This window comes from Spermophilus citellus, assembly GCF_964194105.1.
Source record: "Spermophilus citellus genome assembly, chromosome: 14".
In the NCBI taxonomy this organism is placed as follows: domain Eukaryota; kingdom Metazoa; phylum Chordata; class Mammalia; order Rodentia; family Sciuridae; genus Spermophilus; species Spermophilus citellus.
This window is the reverse complement of record NC_138194.1, coordinates 24,275,596-24,292,626: the sequence shown is the minus strand read 5'-3', so window position 1 is coordinate 24,292,626 and position 17,031 is coordinate 24,275,596. Positions and strand designations below refer to the sequence as shown.

Below are 17,031 nucleotides of genomic sequence, written 5' to 3'. Positions count from 1 at the left end.
GCTGCATCAGGGTGCAGGAATGTCTCTGAGCTCAGGTCACTATTTGTGATTGTTTTGTTTCTATTTAGAATGGACATGGATATAAAGGTAATTTTGGTCTTTCTTTTTCTTTTTTGGTACTAGGGATTAAACTGAAGTGTGCCTAATCACTGAGCCACATTACTAGCCTTTTATATTTATATAGTTTATTTTGAGACAGGGCTTCACTAAGTTGTTTAAGGTCTTGCTAATTTGCTGATGCTGGCTTTGAACTTGTGATCCTTCTGCCTCAGCCTTATGAGCCACTGGGATTACAGGCATGTACCACCACATCCTTTTTGAATAGGGTACAGTGGTGGATGCCTGTAAAACCAGCAGCTCAGGAAGCTGAGGCAGGAGGATCACTAGTTCAAAGCCAGCCTTAGAAACTTAGCAAGGCCCTAAGCAACTCTGTGATATCCTTTCTCTAAATATAATATTTAAAAAAAGGGCTGGGGATGTCTCAGTCTTTATTTTTTCATGCAAAACAAAATTATTACCAAATGTTGGGATTTTTAGGTATCTAGGGAATAAATTTATCTGTGAAGATAAATAAGTACATTAACTCAATGAAATTGATGTTTCAACTGTTTCTGGATGGCTGTGTTCCACATTGAGTATCTTATACTTTTGAACATTATTTAATAAGCATTTTAAAATAATTATACAATTATAATTTAAAATAATATGTATGGGCCAGACACGGTGGCACATGTCTATAATCCCAGCGGCTCGGGTGGCTAAGGCAGGAGGATCACTGGGTCAAAGCCAGCCTCAGAAAAAGTTAGGCACTAAGCAACTCAGCAAGACCCTATCTCTAAATAAAATACAAAATATGGCTGGCAATATGGCTCAGTGGTTGAGTGTCTCTGAGATCAATCCCTGGTAGCCAGCCTCCCCCCACAAAAAAGAAAAAAACAAATTGGCATAGCTTTCAAAGAAGAATCTCAGATTTTATAATAAATTCCTAAAAATGCAAACCAAAAATTTTATCAAGGATAAAAATAAAAATAAACAGGGCAGTATATAATAATTGAAAAGAAAATAAATTAAAACTTACTTAAAACCATATTTTAAAAATTAATCATTTTAAAGATTTAAATGCAATACAATTTCATTTTTGCTAAATCTATTTATTTTTTCTTGTATTCCTTGGGATTTCAGGATTTTTTTTTAGAAGTCAGCTATCCTCTGTATGTTCTAGGTCTCAATTCTAACATTAGTCATTCAAGGAAAGATATCAAAGTTCTGTAATTAAACTGAATAGACAAACAATGGCCTCAATTTCTAACCCTCCTGCACATATTTTTTTTTCTTCCAGATGTTTCATAACTGTCTTATACAAGGTGGCAAAAGTAAATGGAGATAAAAGCTGCTTTGCATCATCTCCAACAGTACCATGAACAGGGACATCAAGGATTTATGAACAGAAGCTTCAGGGATGGCATGTTACCTGCAACCTAAAGCCACCGAGGCACATCTATTAAAAAAAAAATCCAGTAGAAAAAAAAATCCCACCCGAGAATCTTCTTCACACAGTTGCCTATGGACTTTTTAAGCACTGATTACAATATGGGAGAGCTGAGGGATTATCATCAGGCACAGTGGAGACTGTCAGGAAAGACCCAGGAGCTGAGATTTGTCAGAAGCACTGAGCACTGTCAGCTGACTTCTCTAAAAATGTGCGATGGAGAACCTTAGTGCTTTTGACAAAAAAAGAATATTTTGTTACTCCTAAGTCAAGATTTTAAAAAAGACTTTTTTTCTTTCTTTCTTTTCTTTTCTTTCTTTTTTTTTTTTTTTTTTTTTTTTTTTTTTGGTATTAGGAATTGAACCCAAGAGCACTTTACAACTGAGTCATCCCCAGCCCTTTTTTTAATATTGTATTTAAAGACAGTATTATTTTGCAGAGTTGCTTATGGCCTTGCTAAGTTTCTGAGGCTGGCTTTGAATTAGTGATCCTCCTGCCTCAGCCTCCTGAGCCACTGGGATTACAGGTATGCTCCACTGTACCCTGTTAAAAAGGAGTTTTGGAAGGTGAAACTGAGGTACTCTGTGTCTGAGTTATGTGCAATTCACCTGAAGACCCACAGGAATCATAACTATTTTTGTAAATGCCTTTTCAGTTATCTACCACACCATCTTTCTTTGGCTAACTCCAGTGCAGTCATTAAAGCTTTAATTAATAATTCTCACTATAAAACCTCTAGTGTGAGCCAACAGTGATTCCTCAACTGAAGTAAACAAAGACAAACTATGTGCGTGTATATATACATAATTATATTATTGGCTCAGAATTGCTCCTGACAGCAATAAATGATTCAACATAAATTCTGCTTCTCACTTAGAATGTTTTGTAATGTTCCTTACATGGAATTTTAAAATTCTCAGATCTAAAGAAAATAGTGTTAATAGATAAGCACAGTAGTTCATTCAATTCACATATGACAAAAAAGATATTTGTATCATAGTCTTGCTATTTAAAATAAACAATCATCTTTTGATATGGGTTAACAGAATGAAACATCATTTCAAGAAGAAAAACTCAAACAAGAAATTGAAAATGAAAAGCCATAAAAGCATTCCCTTTGGAATAAATGAATATCATTCTAAATAAAATTATTGATATTCATTAGTGTGTATATATAAGAAGTTTGAAATAATTTCCTTTTTTGTTAAATATCTGAATTATATGGAACTGATCAGAGTCAGATAATACTTTTGTAGCTACTATTTTTAAGGATATATACATATAAATACTTGAAAGTTATTTCAAGTATTTGGTATTTGAAAATAAGAGTATATGAAAATTCAAGTACAATTCAGTGTAATCAATGAAAAGCTTTAAATAAAGGAAACTTTTTGATGCTTTAAAAACTGTCTAAGCTAAAATGTGGTATTTTTAATCAAAATAAAGAGTATTTTATTGTTGGGTTAAAAAATAAATTGCAAAATGTTTCAGACTCCGCTGCTAAAATAAAGTTAGTGACAAGATCAGGAAAAATGTGTAACTCAAATGAAATCAACTTCCACTATTAGATTTTGTTCATGGAATTTCTATTATCTTCAGTGGTACCTATAAAGTCTTCAAAATAATCAAAATAAACATCTTAGCAGGAAAAAAATCAAAACCAAAAAATCCTTATCTACTGATAATGGAATCCCCAGGGCATACTTGCCATATCCTGCAATTTGTTCTGCATGCTTCCCTAGTCTTAGCTGGAATATGAAGTATGCTTTAAAACTAACATTTTATATAGCAATACTCTCATCACTGACACTATCATGCTTTTGCAAATTGATCTTTCCTCTTGGTTATTTTCACAAAGTTGGCCAGAATTGATATTCACAAAGTTCAGAATTGATATTCACAAAGTTCCAAGCGTACATAACATGAACTATGTTAAAATTTCATGAAATGTGTACCTGAGAATTATAAATGATTTTCAACTCATATAAGTAAGTGTCTAAGCCAGGAATCAATATAAATTTACGTTTTATTTATCTATGCAGAATTGTAGTATTGGTAAAGGCATTTAAATTGCTGATCTAGCTTCAATTTTTGCACAATCTCCATTCCTTTCATAATTTCTCTTTTGCTTAAAATGATAATAAGTTGCAGGTGTAGTACATCTCTAATAGTCAATAACATACAGAAATGAAAGCCCTAAAAGTTTTATAATAAATGAAATGGGGGCATTGTTAAATAAGATATAGTTACTTCTTTAATAAAATTGTTAGTTAAAGAAAAAGAAAACATAATAAAACTATCCTTCATATACTATCAGGTCTTTTGTTAGTATAAAATTTATATTTCTTCTATTGACTGCAGGGCAACATTCCTTACTCTGGTGGGTTAAAGGAAGAGATGTACATGTAGTGTCATATTTAATGCAAAAGAATAAACCAGATAAAGAATGTTAATAAGTTATATTTCATGCTAGCTAAATTTAAATTCTCAAAACTTTTTCTCAAATGTCCAAGCAAAAGATAAAGGGTGGTCAAAATTTTATGAGAACCTACTTAATTGACAACCCACTCTAAATATTAAGAAGCTTGCTGTAGCTAATATTTTCTAATTATTAACTGGCAAACATTAAAATACACAAGAGTTAATCCCTTACACTTGGCTTGTGTAAGGATAGACTGGAAAGGTGGACTACCTTTATGCTTAATCCAAATCCTCCCACTGTTTGTCTTCTGATGGTCACCGTTCTTTCCTGAAAGACAGGATTTTTAAGAGTGGTTAGTGCTTCCTAATACTAGACTTTCATACATTTTATTCCTCTGGGTTTTGTTTTTGCTTTAAAAAAAATCTTTTTTGACAGCAAAGCAACTCCAAACTTGTAATTAATAGAGCATTTTATAATTTTTAAATTGCAGGTCAATAACTTCTCAAAATAATATTGTTATTAAACTCTGATAAATTAAGTCTTTTTCCATGGTATTTTGGGACATATTCTGAATCTTGATTTTTAGACTTCCTACTTTTGTGCACTCTATTCTTGTCTAAGAAATGGCAAGCTTTTGGTAATGTAACAGTAACTCAGTGTCAGTGGTAAATATTCATTAGCCAAGGACTTATCTCTGCCACCACCAACTCATTTGATCTGAGAGTTGAGCAAGGACTTATCTCTGCCCCAGGACATGAATGATGCATATGATGTCTAAAATCAAATCTGTGAATAAGCCATATTCAAAATCTTTAATTGCCTATTTGGAAAAAGAACGAATTACATGCCTAAATAAAAATGATAATGAAATCGTCAGTTTTCAAAATCACTTTCTCTAATCCTTTTTCAATGGAAACAATACTTCCATTACTTGGTTATGTGATTTAAAGAAAAAAAAAATCACAGAGACAGTGATATGAGCACAAAGAGTCTTATTTGGACAAATTCTGTAATTTTCAATTAGAAAAATCAATAGTGCTCTGTTTTAAGGCCATCGTCTCTACATAATGCATACTCAGGGGAATGCTGAAGGGTGAAAGCTTTTATCTACAATCTGGTCTATTCACATAAGCCTTCTTGAACCTATTGCAAAGCATAGCCATTTGATGAACCCACCCATTCTTTTCCCTCAGCATTTGTAATATATATGTAAATATAATATGCATGTGTGTATGCATATACACACATATGATATATTCTATATATACATATTCATATATAATCTAAATCCTGTATTTCCACAAATACCCTATTTACCTGGCTAGATTTTATATCTCCAAATGTAAATTTTGTTCACTTTCTTATGGATGAATTCTTTCCCTCACTCCCTTTTTCTGTGTGAGCTATGTAAAACACATATATTAAGGAATAATTAAGATAAAATTTGAAAATAGTGTGCTTCCAGTGGCTTTTGCTAAACATTTTGATAGGACAATAACTTACCACTGAGTTGTCAAGCTTCTTTTTTTGTCAAATATTTAGTTTTATAAATAAAACATGAGCATATTTTAAGAACAAGATCGTTATACCATAAACTAAGTAATATTATCATGTTATTTATTTTTAATTAAAAATGAAATCTTTTAGTGGAGATAAATATAAAATTATTAAAAATTGTAAGTTCACATGAGTAGCACTTGGTAATATAAATTATTTTCCTTTGGCCAATGTGCTAAGAAATTTAATTTTTTAAATATTTATTTTACTTAAAACCTTATGACTCTTATTACTTGACATTCAAATTTTTCAAATGAACATTAAAATTTTATGCACACAGATAAGTTACATTTGTATTATAATTTATGTAATCTTGAAATATAAAATATAGTATTAAATGATACCATAAATGCTATTTTTTATTTCAAAGCTTTCTGTTACATTACTCACCACCAGTGCCACCACATGTATGAGTGTTTTAGAATTTATATTGCAAAGACTATGCATATAAACATTTCTGCAGGTACCAATGAAAACAGGTTTAATAACATTTTATATATATATATATATATATATATATATATATATATATATATATATATATAATTTAAGCTGAGTATTAGTAGTGTCCATTTGTTGAACAGGAAAATCTTTCAAAATCGATTAATTTAAAATTATTTTTTATTAAAAGATTTATTAAAGGGAAATTGAACATTGCAAGCAATATTGAAATTGAAATTAGAACCTATTAAAGACTCACATATCCACAATTTAATGTATTTGTCAAATTACTTAAGTTCTGTGAGCCATTGTTTCCAAATCTGCAAAATGATGATAAATAAAACAGTAACAACTTTTTTTTTTAAGATTTAATATTTGTGATGTGCCCTAGTAACTAGTAGAAATTAAATGAATATTAAGATACACACCCTAAATCTGTTATTCTAGACAGGAATAGTCACTTAAATATCAAATTAATATTTATCCACCTCACATATAAATAAATATGTACATCATAGAATAGCTCAAACACTGGAGTACTCAGATAAGAACAGGTAATTAAACAGTGATCTTTATTCTTATAAAACAGACATAAAAATTACCTTCAGAAGACTGCCCATCAAACCAAACTAAAGTTCTTTGATGTCAGAAACTATTTCCTTAATTATTTTCTAAACTTAATTCTGATGTACACTTGATACCATAAAAATGTATGCAAAGCCAACCAGGACAGTCAGCTGGGACAACCTATGTCAACTGTCTTAAAACTGCTGTCAGAGAAAATATACTTTAATAAGCAAGCCCCATCAACTAAAATTTCTAGACATCTTGCAAAATAGTCTCAAGCCACGACAGCAACTTGGACAGTGATCTTGGTTCAGCAGCTCAGTGTGCACGGCAATGCTCTTTTTCTTTGGTAGAAGCAACAAGCATACCACTATTATCAAAGGTCTCTGGAATGCCTTTGCTCATTCTGTCAAAGTCTGCCTTCTAATCTTTGGTGGCAAATATTTAGAACAAGTTCCAAATCAAATACAAAATTGCTGATGCAGAGAGGAGTTCCCACAGTCAGCAGAAACTAACTGCCCAAAAGCTCAGTAACAGCACTTATTTCCATGTTGTTCAAAGGCTCGCACACAGGCGCCTGCGCACGTGCACTCCAGACTGCACTGCGGTATGGTATTGCTGCAGAAGCTACTTTTACTAAAGTTGAGTGTGTTGGACCAACCATACTTTCTGTGGGTTATTTTGTTTGGTTTGGTTCCGGGGACTGAACCCAGGGGTGCTTAGCCACTGAGCCATATCCTCGGCCCATTTTATTTTTGAGACAGGGCTTCCCAAAATTTCTGAGGCTGGCTTTGAACTGGTGACCTCCTGTCTCAGCCACGCCAGCAGCTGGGATTACAGGTGTGTGCCATCGCATCTGGCCAAATTACCTGGTGTTTTAAAAGCAAATTTTTAAATTGGTAGCTGCAGGCAGCAGGAAGCATAAGAAGGGAAATAACTCCGCACTTTGGCTCCTTGCTGATCTCTAGTTGTTCACATTTGTGTCAGCCCTACCACACTTTTTCCATGTCTCCATATGGGGTTCTTCCCTCCTGTCCCCCAAAACATATAAAGGCAGCATTAATGAACTGCATCAACAATAAATTCATGATTTATTCTTATAAATCAGAGAATACCATAAACTGACGTGAAGTGTTTTTCATTACGTCTTTTGTTTTTTAAAAAGATACAATACCTTTGTTTATTTTTACGTAGTGCTGAGGATCAATCCCAGTACCTCACACATGGTAGGCAAGCACTCTACCACTGAGCCCCAGCCCCAGCCCTTAGTCACATCTTGAATTTCCTAAATATCATTGCCTGGTAAGAAAGAACTGATATTGTTATCTTATTTTTTAAGACACAAAAATTCAAACTAGTGCTCCTGTGAAATCTCATATAGAAAATATCTTGATAAAACTTCCTCTTCCTTACAAGGAAGCAAAGAATAATAATATGTGGTTTTAAAGGACTTACTGTACAACCCATCAATTAGCATCAATGTGATAAGAAAGTTTGTTTTAAATACTTAATGTGCTTTATAGAAAAAATTAGCATACCTGCCTTGGAGACTATGATGTTTCACACAACACACACAGTGCATACACAAACAGACTAAGTGCACACACAAACAGACTACATGGACCATAGGAGACGAGAACTATACATTCTACAAAATAAATGCCATCAAGTATTGCAGGTACATGAATTCCTGAAATATGGATAAGAGAAAGTTAGGAAGGAGTGGAAACAATGCACACACTAGAGAGAATAGCAATTAGAAAAGTGTATTGATTTTATGTGAAAGATATAAGGAAGTTATAGCTTAAGAGATAGGAAATGCAGTTAGCTCCCTTGACAACTAAGGAAGAATAGATAAAGTGGTGAAGGTAGAAACAATAATGACATTAGTTTCTAATTTTTAAATGCCTACACATGTTATTATAGCTCTCATAGAACTTGCAATTATTTATTTTAAATGTGTGGGTGTGTGTTGATGATTATAGTTGTACATCATGATGGTATTTGTCATTATGTATAAGTACAAACACACAATATAACAATAGAGTTTGGTCACACCCCAGCACTTCCTGCTCCATCTGTGCCTCCCACCCTTTAGTCCCTTTCTTCTACAAATCTCCTTTTAGTCTTCATGAGATCTATCCCTAACTTCTCTATCCTTTTCCCTCTCAAGTTTCCACACATGAGAGAAAATATATGACTCATGACTAGAGTTTGACTTAACATATGTTCTGTTTCACTTAACATCATAGTCTCTAGTTTCATCCACTTACCTGAAAATTACATAATTTTCTTTTCCTTTATGACTGAACAAAACTCCATTACATATTGTTACCACATTTTCTTTATCCATTCATCTGTTGATGGACACCTAAGCTGGTTCCATAGTTTGGCTATTGTGAATTATGCTGTTATAAACATGTGTGTGTATCACTGCAGTATGATGACTAATTTTTCAGGATAAATACTGAGAAGTGGTATAACTGAATTATATGGTGGTTCCATGCCTAGTCTTTTGAGAAACCTCCATACTTATTCCCATACTGGTCATAGTAATTTATAATCTCACCAACACTGTAAAAGTGTTCCTTTTTCTCCACATCCTCTCCAGCATCCTCTACACAATTCTGAAGGTGGAACATGTGTCTTTTCTCAGTTTTCTCCCAAACATTTAGCACAGGGTCTAAATCAAAGTTAAATAATCATGTTAAATGAAAAAAGAGATGGCCAAACATTTTTTTTTCCAAAAAGAATTTGAGAGTTTCTTCCAAAGTCAAACTTAGTTTTATATGATCTCAGAATTCTAGTCTTATTTACCCAACTGACTTGAAAATGTATTCACAACAAAGATCCCTACAAATGTTTATAGCCATTGTATTCATTATTGAGTGACCAACTAAGATGGTCTTCAACAGGTGAATAGTGGTACAACTGTATAATGAAATATTATATAGCAATTTGTTTTTATTGACACAGAAATGCCTTTTATCTTGGTAGCTGTTCAAAGGCATAGAGATAATGTGTCAATGTAGGCTTCTCAGTTGTAACAAATGTATCACTCCAGTGAGGGATGGTGGTAAATGAAGTCTGCTCTGGAAGCCATGAAAAGACACAAAAACCTCAATTGCATATCACTCAGAGAAAGAAGCCAGTTTGAAAAGACTACATACTTGGATTCTCTCTATGTGACATTCTGGAAACTACAGACTATGAAAGCACTGGTGATTGCCCAGGGTTCAGGGGAAGGGGAAAAGGTTGAATAGGTGAAACACAGGGGATGTATACGGGAATGGAATTCTTCTATGTGATATCATGATAGTGGGCACTTGCCTCCATACATTTGTTAAAAGCTATTGAACTTTTGAGCACAAAGAGTAAATCTTGGGCTGGGGATGTGGCTCAAGCAGTAGCAGCGCGCTCACCTGGCATGCACAGGGCACTGGGTTCAATCCTCAGTATCACATAAAAAGAAAGAAGAAAGAAAGAAAGAAAGAAAGAAAGAAAGAAAGAAAGAAAGAAAGAAAGAAAGAAAGAAAGAAGGATGGATGGATGTTGTGTCCACCAAAAACTAAAAAATCAATATTAAAAAATTCTCTCTCTCTCTCTTAAAAAAAAAGAGTAAATCTTAATGTATTTTTAAAATCATTTAGGCAATTGAGGTATCCCAACAAGAAATACAGACTGCAACTAAATGAACTAAATGCATTACAAATATATATTTCTATTTCAATGACTCCCAGCACATGATACTATGTTTAAGTTGATAAAGTTGTATCATATCAAGGTTTGGGTTAGCAATTTTAATATTGCAGTACATATTTAATAAAATGAGAAAATTCAATAATGAATGATGTATGGGGGGAAGTCATGTTTCTTACTGATGGAATGAGAGTTTATAAATAAGCAAGGGCAAGAAAGCTAGATGGGGTAATGGAAGATAGAGACTTCTGTATAAACTCATGTTTTACTTATTATAAATATGGATGGTTATTTACAGGAATGATGATGGATATGTGGATCTATACAGCTTATTTTTTTCTTTTCTGAAACATCCTTTTTGAGATATAATGTGCATGTCATGAAATTTGCCATTTAAAATGTGTAATGCAATGGCATTTAGTATGGTTACAGAAATATGCATCCATCACAATTAATTTTAGGATTTTGTATCATTACTCTAAAGAATAGCCAACCCTTCAATTACTATTCTGTATCTCAGACTTAGGCATTCACTAATTTAATTTCCATCTCTTTATATTTTCATACTGTGGACATTAACATAAATGGAATCATACAATTTGTGGTCATTACTGTCTGGCTTTTTATAATGATGTTCTCAAGGTCATCCATATTATAACCTGTGTAAATACTCCATTTTTTTACTGATAAAATAACACTTAACTTCATAGGTAAATCATAGTTTATATGTATATATTCCCCCATTGATAAAAATTTTAGTTGTTTTTCCTATTTGATTATTATGAACAATGCTGCTGTAAACATCTGTGTGCAAGTTTTCCTATGGAGATATGTGTTGGTTTCTCTTTGACATATAACAAGTAGGACTGGGGACTGCCAGACTGTTTTCCAAAGTAGTGACCCTGTTTCTCATTCCTACCATCAATGAATGGGAACCAATTTGAACACAACTTTTGTAATGCATGTTATTATCTGGCTTTTTAATTATAGCCATTTTAATAGTGATTAAATAAAAGCTCATTGTGTTTTTGATTTGAATTTCATTGTAATTTTTTTATTTTCTTACTTGATATATACACAAACTTCATATATACACTTATTGATACACACACACATACATGTATATATTCTTAAAGAACTTTATTTGACCATTTTTTGATGGCCTATTTTATTCTGAGTTGTAAGAGTTCATTATATATTCTAGAAAAACATGTTTCCATCTTTTTACTTTCTTAAATGTCCTTTGAAGAATGAACATTTTTAATTTTTGTGAAGTATACTTTAATTTTCTTTTTTTTCTCACATATTTGGTGTAACATTGGTAAAACCATTGCCTAATTCCTTGTTATGATGCTATATATATATTTTTTTCTTCAAAGACTTTTATAGTATTAGCTCTTACATTAAATATTTATTTCAGTTTGAACTGATCTCTGTATGTGGTATGAAGAAGATACTCATTATTCTGCATGTGGATATCCAGTTGTCCCACCACCACTTTCTGAGAAGAAGATGGGTCATCTATTGGTCTTGGCCATCTTGCTAAAAATCAACTTACTGTAAATGTAAGAATTTACTTCTGGACTTTCAAATCTATTTCATTAACCTATGTGCCTATTCTTGTGGCCATAATTATGTCCAGAATTCTGTCTATTCATAAACAGTTTTAAAACCAGATGTCAATCTTCTGACTCTTTTCTTTTTTAAGATTGCTTTGGCTATTATAAATCCCTTGCATCTCCATAATGAATCTCAGGATCAAGTTTTCTATACCTTCGAACAAGTTTGCCCTCTACTCTATTTTGTTTCCTTATTTTCTTCCTTCCTTCCTTCCTTCTTTTTTCAGTTCTGGGGATTGAACTGAGTAGTGATTTACCAATGAGATGCATCCCCAGTCCTTTTTAATTTTTATTTCGAGTCAAGGTCTTGCTAAGTTGTCAAGGCTGACCTCAAACTTACTATCCACCTGCCTCAGTCTCCTAAGTAGCTGGACATACACATGTGTTGCCCCATTCTTTTCTGTTTTTTCACACTAAGACAGTAATGGATCTATCATTTCTTTTTGCTTAATCTACTCTTTGCCTAACTCTGTCAGGGGACTTCTAATTGATTCAGATAAACAGCTATCCCAAAGGCTGTGTGAAACAAAAACTCAATGAATTTGATTATCTAATCAATCATGCTTGAATATGTTGTCTCAACAAGACTTCTTGGCATATTATAGAAAGAACATTTGAGTGAATTTTTTTGTCTTAGAATATGTTCAAATTGCAAGGTAAAAAATATTTTAATATTTATAGTAGTATCTATTATTTCTTTTACTAGAGTCTCCAACAATATCATTTTCAAAAAATATTCATATCACTGATAAATATTGATATTAATAATAGTACAAATCTGTACTTATATTTCTGAAATGTTTAATATTTTATTTACTGAAATAACTAAATGGTCACCTTTGTTATAATGCTGATTTACAGGATAATTATAGTAACACACACACACACACACACACACACACACACACATATATATATATAGATATAGATATTTATAAACTCTTTCAGCTGAGAGATATTTAAAAAATGATATCCTATAAAATATGTGATTAAATTAAATACCCTTTTGATCTAGATTATGATGTCATGGCTAGAGGCTGGCTGATTCCCTTTCTTGATATCTGATTAAATCTACATCCCAACCACCTTGCTCACATTCCAGGGTGTTAGTCATCTGCCCTAACCACTTCAGAACCATCCTTTAGGTAACCATGGAAAGTCCTTATACCATGGAGTGATACTGTAATAATTCACACTTGCTAATCCTCACTCTTTGGTTTGCCTATCCCATTCCTTCCCATGAAAACTAGAATAAAAGCTCTTGGCCACAGTTTTCCCTCTACCTTCGCCTGGTAGCTGGCCCTGGAGCTTCCTCTGACTGGCTTTGCTGTAACAAGTGGTAGCATGATGGGATCACATCACAGGTCATAGCACACTGAGCACCAGGATCCCTGGTTTCTAATATTACTTCCCAGTAAAATGAACCAGAGCTCCCAGGAAAAGCAGCTGATGTGAGGACTTGGAAAGAAAATGTATAAGATAAGCCTGAAGCATTTTTTAGGGATCAGGATATGAGGAATTGATAAAAAAAAAAAAATTGAGGGACAAAATTAAAGGGATCACAGAAACAAACTTAAGTAGCAACCATTGACAACTGAAAAACATAATCAGTAAAGTTGTATCCAATTTTAGTTCCATGCATAAATATCCATGATCCCTCATTGATGTAACCAAATGGTTTGGATAAATAAGTGGCAGAAAATAGATAACACCACAGCACAATAACTAATTCCAGTTAGCTGTGCATATACTCGGTCCTCAAGGAGGTGAGGTTAAGGACTCCCAGTCCTTAATTGTGGTGAGTGCACCATGCTTTCTTTTCAGAACACAGTATATATAGGGTAGGATAAGGGTAAAAGAAAGACTTCACAGAGGAGAAGCCTCACAAACTACCTGTGCCTATGATTGACGGAGAGTCAGTAGAGTCACTGAACATAGTTAACTTGGTCCCCCAAACATATGACTTCTCACTTATATTGAGAAAAACATCAGAAAAGTAACTCAATAGTGAGGTAGTGTACAAATACCTGATACTCCTCAAAACTGTTAATATCATAAAAATATAAATATTTTTTAAACTGTCACAGCTGAGGTACTTAATTACAAACTTTTAGAGAGTCAAAATTTGATATTTACAGAATTATTACTTTGAAATATTATTCATCCATGAACTAATGAATATAATTACATCTCCATCTTGTATAATTCTTAGCATTTCCTTAAGTATTATCAATGAATTTTAAAAATTTCCCAATATTCTATATACATATCATGAAATTCATCCCCTCCATTTGTAAAACTCATTTAAATAAAACAACAATGTTTTGATCCTATGATTACATACTCTCTAATTTTCTATTTAATCTGACTATATTGCTCCTGAATTCATGCATCCTCTTGTTCCAATATGAATTAACTGAGATTTAACATGTTCACAGTTATCACCCTGCAACTTCTATTCTTCCTGTTTCTGGGAACTTGTGTAACATTTTTTATTTCAGTTTAGGTTCTGTTTCATGGCTTCATATTTGCTGCTTCTTAATTCTTCCTTGCATTTGTTTAGTAGTGATCTTTTCTTTTTCGTTTATGTGTACCATCCAAATGACGATGGAAGCCATGTACACGTGATCAAGCTTCAATCAGCGACACCATAAAGATGTGACTGAGTGGTCTGAGGAGCTTCCAAATATTGGTATCTACAGGGATATTTTGTTGAGATTATCTTTTTTATTCTCAAAGGCATCTTTTATTGATGTTCTGGGTATTCTGGGAGAGAAATGAACATGAGGGAGGGTTACTGTTCATCTTACTGTTTTAATGCCTTGATTTTCTGTACAATGTCTCACCACAATCTCAGCTGGGCCTCTGATTTATTCATTCCCAAAGCAAACATCATGATCATTTTCTGTTAAAGCTGAAATCTGTGAAAGGAGATGTGGGTTGTGGTAGGATATCCAGTTAGGGGTATCAGAAGTTCCTAATAGTGTGGGCACCCAGTTCTTGATTTCCACCACTGAAGTTAAGGATTTGATCATTTCAAGTTTGTTCCCCCAACCCTTCCTTAGGTATTACGATCTTAACTTTCTTTTACTATATGTTGATGATCTTTCATCTCATAACTTTGTTTTCTTTTCCACAGGATTTTTTATTTTTATTATCTCTTGTTTTTTCTTCCCCAGGGAAAACTTTTATTTAAACTATAATTTTATACCGAACTAAACCATAAATGTGAAGGAATATGTAGATTATTTTCATATGTCCTATTTGCTTTGTGCTTTTCTTAGAGTTTCTCTATCTATCTATATTTTTTTTTCTAAAACTATGGAGCTTCACTTAATGTATTGAGCCTTCATTAACAGATTTCAATGAAGGAAACTTTCTTCAGTTAGCCTGGAAATACTGCCTAAGTGTACACATTTATCCTACCTTTGTTTGAGATAGTATTTTTCTGCTGGTTTTTAGGTGGATGGTTTTCAACACCCTCTAGCAAGAATATAAGGGGAAAGGATAAACATGTGAACTCCAAATTAAAATTAAAGATTTTATACTTTTGTTAAGGACAAAATAATTGAGTGAGTTAAGGAGAATGTGAGAAGAGGAAAAAATGTTAAAGGGAAAATCTGTGCCTGTTGGATGTTCACAGTATAGTAGGACAGAATAATAGCAGAAAATATCTAAACAAAAGTAATGACAGAGAATAATTTGGGGATAAAGAAGGCCTTTTGAGATTACATTTGAGCACAGCCTGAATTTTGAGGAAAAATAGTAATTTTTGTGTATACCTGGATGAACAAACAGTATTCCAGGAGTTGGGACCATCAAGTGCAAAAGTTTGAGGTGAAATTTGCTTAGGATGCTCAGGAATTAAAAAAGTCATTGCAACTCAAGGTCAATTAGGATGGAAAAATAGAAGGGAAGAGCAAACCCTATGCAACACTACATCTTGACAGCCAGTTCTTAGGTATTCTGTGGGACATAGAACACCAGGACAGAATTTTAGACACAGAAGTAATTTGGTTTAAAATAGTTGGAAGGGGCTGGGATTGTGGTTTATTAGTAGAGTACTTGCCTAACATGTGCAAGGCCCTAGGTTCCATCCTTAGCACCACATTAAAAAAAAAAAAAATTGGAGATCAGTGGGAGGTGGGCAGTGCTGAAATTGGGAGAATCAATTTGGAGGTTATATTATTCTTCAAGATAAGTGGTGATTATGACTTGGAAAGGGAATTAGCAGTGGAAATGAAGAGAGATGGTTAGATTGAGTATGGAGTATGTTAAAGTGGACAATTACATTGAACATTCTAATTTTTTTTCTCCTCAGATCTTATGCCTTTTTATTTCCTTAACTTGTTTATTTCACTGGCTAATACCCCCAGAATTACATAGAATAGCAGAGGAGAGAAAAGACCTCCTTGCCTGAATTTAGGGGGCAAGCATTCAATCCTTCAGTAGTAAGTATGTTTTTAAGCTGTAGATGATTGTCAGTGCTCTATAAAAATAGGTAGAAATTTCTATTACTAGTTTTCTGAAAGCTTTTAGATTTTCATTATGAACTAATTTTGTTAATTTTTAAATTAAAAAAAACATTCTAACATCCTTGGAATAAAAAGAAAAAACACTCATGGCATACAATTATTTTTATATCTTGCTGAATTCTATTTTCTAATATTTCATTGATAATTTTTGTGCCTATATGCATTATTAGTGTTGGGCTGTAGTTTTCACTATTTTAAAAAATCTGCTCTTTTTAGTTATACATGACAGTAGAGTGTATTTTGACATGTTTATGCAAACATGGAGTAGATCTCATTCTAATTAGGATGCCCAGTCTTGTGGGTTGTACATTATGTGGAGATTCACTGTGGTGTATTCATAGATGTAAATAGGAAAGTTATGTCAGATTCATTCCACTGTCTTTCTCATTTCTGTGCCCTTCCCTTTTCTCACCTCGCCCTCACTTTGTGTGTTAGCATTCACATATCTTTGTTTTGTCTTAGTATTATACTAATATAGGCTTGAAAATTGGTTTTCTGCAAGACAATCTATAGGATTGACATCTAGTGAAGATGTATGGGTCTGGAAATTTCTTTTTTTTATAGTCCTTTGTACAAATTCAATTTCCTTAATAGTTACAGAGGAAAATAAAATAATTTATTTTACATTGGGTGAGTTGTACCAGCTTGTGCTGAGGAATTAGTTTGTTTTAACTAATGTGTTAAACGTATGTAGGAAGCATT

At 33.0% G+C, this 17,031-nt stretch overlaps 1 protein-coding gene across 2 annotated transcripts in view; it reads right to left on the bottom strand.

The window, feature by feature from the left end:
• The window catches only part of SNTG1 (syntrophin gamma 1), a gene marked incomplete at both ends in the record, with an annotated part of 324,893 nt that overhangs the window by 283,419 nt on the left and 24,443 nt on the right, over nucleotides 1-17,031 (bottom strand). For both annotated transcript variants that reach the window (XM_081266627.1, XM_081266628.1), the window contains one exon: nucleotides 4,182-4,238. In XM_081266627.1, coding sequence (XP_081122753.1) covers nucleotides 4,182-4,238 — 57 coding nt within the window. The remainder of the gene's footprint in view (nucleotides 1-4,181; nucleotides 4,239-17,031) is intronic.